Below are 6,000 nucleotides of genomic sequence, written 5' to 3'. Positions count from 1 at the left end.
TATCAGTAGACACATTTAACATGGATAACCTTGAAAACATGATGTTAAGTGAAAAGAAACCAGTCACAAAAGACCACATATTTTATGATTCCATGTATATGAAATGTACAGATTTGGAAAATCTAGGGAAACAGAAAGTAGAGAGAAGGGAGGGAGAAGGTGGGAATGTGGAACGACTGCTAACAGGTATGGAGTTTCTTTTAGGGATGATGAAATGCTCTAACATTAGATAGTTGTGATGGTCATATAATCCTGTGAGTAGACTAAATACCATTACATTACATGGTCTTTAGTGCATTTTTAAAGTGTGAATTTTACAGTCTGTGAATTATATCTCAGTGACTCTTGAGAGTCCCTTGGACTGCTAGGAGATCCAACCAGTCCATTCTGAAGGAGATCAGCCCTGCGATTTCTTTGGAAGGAATGATGCTAAAGCTGAAACTCCAGTACTTTGGCCACCTCATTCGAAGAGTTGACTCACTGGAAAAGACTCTGATGCTGGGAGGGATTGGGGGCAGGAGGAGAAGGGGGCGACAGAGGATGAGATGGCTGGACGGCATCACTGACTCAATGGACGTGAGTCTGAGTGAACTCCAGGAGCTTGTGATGGACAGGGAGGCCTGGCAAAGAGTTGGACACGACTGAACGACTGAACTGAACTGAACTGAGGTTATAAAGAAAAACAAGAGAGAGGGGATGGAAGAGAGGCAGGTACTGTAGATAAGAGGAGAGGAAAGAAAATGAAAACACTGAGAAAAGCAAGAGCTGCTATTGGGAGTTTTCTCCACAATAAGGAATAAAGGAAGGGATAGAGAGACATTTAGATGTGATTTCAGAATGGAAGATAATAAATCAATAGAAGAGAAAGGGATTTAACAGATCATAACCATGGATTATAAAGAATGTCTACAATTTCCTTGGCGAGATGTAAGTAAAAGAGTACAATTCCTCTTATTTAATACTTTCATTTTTATACTATGCGCACATAACTCTGTAGAGACTGGGCTATGTGCAGCCTAACCCTTTATTAACATTATAAAAGAGGTCTGTACAACGCTGGTATATTTAAAATGGATAACAAACACAGACCTATTATATAGCACTTAGACCTTTGCTCAATGTTATATGGCAGCCTGGATGGGAGTGGGGTTTGGGGTAGAATGGATACATGTATATGTATGGCTGAATCCCTTTGCTGTTCACTTGAAACTATCACAACATTGTTAATCGGTTATACCCCAATACAAAGTTAAAAGTTCAAAAAAAAAAAAAAAAAAGGTTTGTACAAAGAGCATACAGGAGAAATTATTTTATTTGACAGATAGCTCTGGGAATTTCACCAAACGTGACATTTGAGCTGCCTTTCCTTAGGACAAATAAAAATCAGATGGAGATCCAAGAGGCAGGGTATTATGTACAGAGGGATTAGTTCATGCAAAAACATGTTAGAGAAGTACGAGAAATAGGAGGTGGAGCAGTCAGATGGGCTAGAAATTAAAAGTTCTTTCCTGTTAGACAATAAGGTTTCAACTCTATCCTACAAATAACAAGACAGGGAAGATGATAAAATTAGCAACCTTCAGATTGTCATTTTAGACAAAGCCTTTATGATGCCTAGATAATTCTCTTTGTACCTAGTTTGTTGAGATATTTTATTTTAAAAAACGTATTTATTTAGGCTGTATTGGGTCTTCAGGATTTAGGGATGAGTGATGAGGGCCTAAATTAGGATGAAAGTTGAAAGTGTTGAAAATGTTAATCCTTCAGCCATGTCCTACTTCTGGAGACCCCATTGACTGTAGCCCTGTCAGGCTCCTCTGTCCACAGAATTCTCCAGGAAAGAATACCAGAGTGGGTAGCCATTCCCTTCTCCAGAGGATCTTTTCAATCCAGGGATCCAACTCTAAGGCTCTTTCACTGCAGGCAGACTCTTTACCATCTAAGCCATCAGGGAAGCCCCCTAAATTAGGATGGGGCCAACAAAAATGAAAAGTACTAGGAACCCTGGGAAGCATTCATACCCTCGACTCGCACTGGGCTTTTATTAGCTTTCACAAATACACAGCTTTACAAATTGCCGGGCATTGTAACACCATGGTTATCTCAGTGAAAGTGAAGTCGCTCAGTCGTATCTGACTCTTTGCGACCCCACAGACTGAGTCAGACACGACTGAAGTGACTTAGCAGCAGCAGCAGCTGCAGACTGTAGCCTAAGGCTCCTCTGTCCATGGGATTTTTCCAGGCAATAGTACTGGAATGGATTGCCATTTCCTTCTCCAGGGGATCTTCCCAACCCAGGGATCGAACCGGGGCTACCGCATTGTAGACAGACGCTTAACCGTCTGAGCCACCAGGGAAGTCATAGTAATAAACAGCCTTGGGAAGATTCAGAAATGTTGTGATCTCTCAAGTGATTACATTCTTCTTTGATTTAAATCACAAACATCCTTCTGCTTTGGGTCCAGTGTTTCAGAGAAAAGTACCCTTTGACCCCTCGAAGCAGAAACGATTTGAGTCTGATAGGTGTCTCCGGATAAAAGTCAAGATCGAAAACCAGCAGACGCCTTTCTGCCAAACTCCTCGCCAAGCCCTCTCACCCAGATTCTCAGCCTGTTATGTGACCCTTGAATCTCCGGGCTGGGCGCCTGCAGTCGGCCCAGTCCCCGCCTCCGCCACCGTTCGCCCTCCGGGTTGTCTCCGCACGGCTGTCAGCCCCAGTCTTCCCCCAACAGGGCTCGTCGACTGAATTCAAAGGACCGACGGGAAGATATGCTTTTTTCAGGGAAACTCAGTGCGTCCCGTCAGGCACCTAGAGCACATTAGACCTCCCTCCAAGATGGCGGCGGCCGCAGAGAGGGGCATTGCCGCTTGAGTAGGCGTTCAACTAGGCCGCGCAGGCTGCCCCCTCCGCCCTCTTTCGTTTTCCTTTCTGTCCCTTCTAACTGAGGCCCCGCCCACAAATGTTGCGGGTGGGCGGGGACATAATGTAGGCAGGGGCGTCCGCGGAGTTGTCACAACCGGATTAGAGATTGCATAACCCGACCGGCAGACACCATGATCGCGCTGTCTAGGCGAAGCTGCGGGGTGAGAGGAAGAACAGGGCTCCGCATGGGTGGGAAGCGGAGGCTGTGGTGTTCGGGAGGAGGCCGGGCGGGGTGGGAAGCTGTGGTAAGGAAGGGGTGCAATCATCAGGCGCCTTGGCACCCCCTTACCCCGCTCCTGGTAGGAACCAGGATTCCGGACCCTCGCCTGCCTTTCGCGCTCACCCATTCCTCGCACTGTGGGACGGAACGCTGTCTGGGTTTTCAGTTTCCTGTATCTCCTTAGCAATTTCTCCGTATATAGATTGCGTCCCCTTTTCAGAATATCTCTTTTCTTTCTCTGGCCCCGAGAACCTTCCAAAGATTTCCCGGAGGAGTCTTGTCATATCCTGAAGTAAACCCGTCTTTTAATTGGCCAGGGCCTAAAAATTACAACCGTGTCTTTGCTGAACTAGTTTATTTTCTCTTGACGGACACTCTCTCTTGGCTCAGTCCCTACACTAAGAAGGAAGTCTTCTGTGTTGTATATGCTACAAAGTGCAGAATTCAGATAGTCTTTACCTTGGGTGCCTGCCAAGTAACGAGGAAAAGGAAAATGGAGCAGGTTCTCCTTAGGATACTTAATATATTTTAAGACCCATTTGGTTTTACAGTATCAGGTTGTGTACGTAAATATAGGAGAAAAGAAAATCCCAGAGCAGAATTTTCTGTGAAGCTCGTCTGTTTATTCTAGTGTCTCGCAGATTTTAAATCGTCTCAGCTACTAAATACAGTTGGCTATCTTAAATATTATTGCCATTTATATGTTATTTATAATTGAGAAAGTTATGTCTTGTACCAAAATAGTGTTGGGTTTAGAGTAATTCTAATGGATTATTGCCCGGTATTTGTCATTGCTATACAAGTTAATGGGTGCTGAAGGCAGAAATTGAAGGATTTTAAAAATGATTTTAAATGCTGATACCAGAAAAAAAGACCTGGATTTCTCAATCTCGGGGCGGGGGCGGGGACGGGGGACGGGGGGTTGTTGCGGGCACGAAATAAATACAGAAAAACCTGATCCAGAAAATTTACGCCACTTTGACACTCCCATAAAACTCAGACTTTTAATTCCTAAGAAACATGCAAAAGTTTTCAATTATAGCTGTGCTGTTATTGAAAAGTTAATGCTTGATTAAAGTTGCTACCCTTGGAGGTTTTGAATTCCGTATTTCTGGCGGAGAACCCAGAGTTAATAACATTTATAGACAGTTTTGCTTCCAAGACATTAACTTACTTTGATCATCTCGACAGTTACCCAGTAAGGTTAACCTCATTTTCCAGGTTTGGAAAGAGGTTAATAAACCAGTTTGTGGACATTGTTCCCTGGCTGTAACTACCTTTATACTTTGTTTTATGTAACAGATTTTCCTGTAGGGTCATATGTAAACTCTTTGTAAATTATTTTAAATACACGGATAATTCCCTATTTAAAATCTCAACAAACCATTTACCTATATTGTGAGGTCTGATTTTGTACCATGCTGTCTAAACACACATTTAAAAGAGGTTTTTAGTTTGATTTTCGTGCAATTTTTTTTCTTTATAGAATCTAATAGCAAATTAGGATACTTGAATTGAAAGAGCAGTATAGCAAGGTGATTGATGGCACGAATTCTTCATCATAAATGTTAAGGTAATAATCCTGGTTCCTAATAGAGTGACCTTGGCCAATTTTACTTGACCTTTCTGAGCCCCAGTTTCTTCATATACAAAATATGAATAAAAATAATTCCTTAGTCTTAAGATTGACTCAGATTCAGGTGCATTAATACATGCAATGTGACTGAACAAGAATAGGTTTGGTGGAGAATGAGTACCTGAGAAACCATGTTTTAACTCCGAAGTAAAATTAATGAAAATTACAAAGAAAATATGAATTTTTATATTCTGTAATTAAAAAATTGTGGTATAAAATATATTATTGAAAGCGTTATTTAAATTAATACATTTGATAGTCTATGTTGTCACTTTACATGTAGGTAATTCTGTTTACAAGTTGAAGTTGTTATCTACAAAGTGGACAGTTTCTTTTCACAGATTTTCAAAAACATAAGCAAGTTCAGTCCTTCATCTTTTAGTAGATTGTTGAATTTCTCTTTTCTTTCAGTGTCTAGCTTAGTAAAATTTTGTTCTGTCAAATTCCTTGAACTGTAAATTGTGTAATTTTGGCTCTCCTTAAACATTTACTCAAGAGTTCCAGTATGGTTTCCAGTTTGATAACTTTAATAAATGCAAGTGGTTACTTTTTGTGTATACTGAACTGTTATGAGTATGAAAATAGATTTCAAAGGAACAATATCTGATTATATCCTTTCTTTCTATGAATATAAAAATAGGTTGCAAAATAATATCTGATTATATTTTTACATATCTTTTTGAAGAAATATGAGTAGATTTCAGAAATTAAGACAAATAGTTGAGTAATGGTTTAAAATAGGGTTAGGAAACTTTTTTTGTAAAGAGAGAGTAAATATTTTTGGCTTTGTGGACCATGTGGTTTCCCAGCTCTGCTGTGATGGCAGCAATAGACAATGTGGTCTGACTGTGTTCCAACAGAATTTTATTTACAAAACTGAGGGTACCATAGTGTGCTGACCCTTGGCTCAGAACATTCTAAGAATACTTACAGACAACAGCAGAAAATATATAACATGCTTTAAGGCTAATTTGTTTTGTTCAAGTGAGATGTCTTAGAAAATGGAGTTCTTCAAGGGGAAGATTCCCAGAGACATTCTTGGGAGTCTACCAGGGACAGGGAACCAAAGTTGATAAATGAGGCAACTCTTGAATGTAGAGTGATACTATTTCATTTTTGCCCCCCATTGCAATTCCCCAGTTACAAGGTGTTCTGGTGCTGGAAGGTGAGATTTCTGGAACAGTGGTTCTAAGTCTACTACTATCCCTGACTCTTACTTGT

The 6,000-nt window shown here is 40.9% G+C and overlaps 1 protein-coding gene across 2 annotated transcripts in view; it reads left to right on the top strand.

Moving 5' to 3' along the window:
• Nucleotides 1-2,818: 2,818 nt before the first annotated feature.
• Nucleotides 2,819-6,000, top strand: part of LOC120856983 (medium-chain specific acyl-CoA dehydrogenase, mitochondrial) — a 40,844-nt gene continuing 37,662 nt past the window's right edge. The window contains exon 1 of one of the 2 annotated variants that reach the window (XM_040232546.1): nt 2,819-3,084. In XM_040232546.1, the coding sequence (XP_040088480.1) occupies nt 3,055-3,084 (30 nt within the window). In that variant the 5' untranslated portion in view covers nt 2,819-3,054. The remainder of the gene's footprint in view (nt 3,085-6,000) is intronic. The other variant, XM_040232547.1, reaches the window with a different exon arrangement.

The sequence above is a fragment of the Oryx dammah genome, unplaced genomic scaffold (genome assembly GCF_014754425.2).
Source record: "Oryx dammah isolate SB20612 unplaced genomic scaffold, SCBI_Odam_1.1 HiC_scaffold_28, whole genome shotgun sequence".
NCBI lineage: Eukaryota > Metazoa > Chordata > Mammalia > Artiodactyla > Bovidae > Oryx > Oryx dammah.
This window is presented reverse-complemented; position numbering and strand designations above follow the sequence as displayed.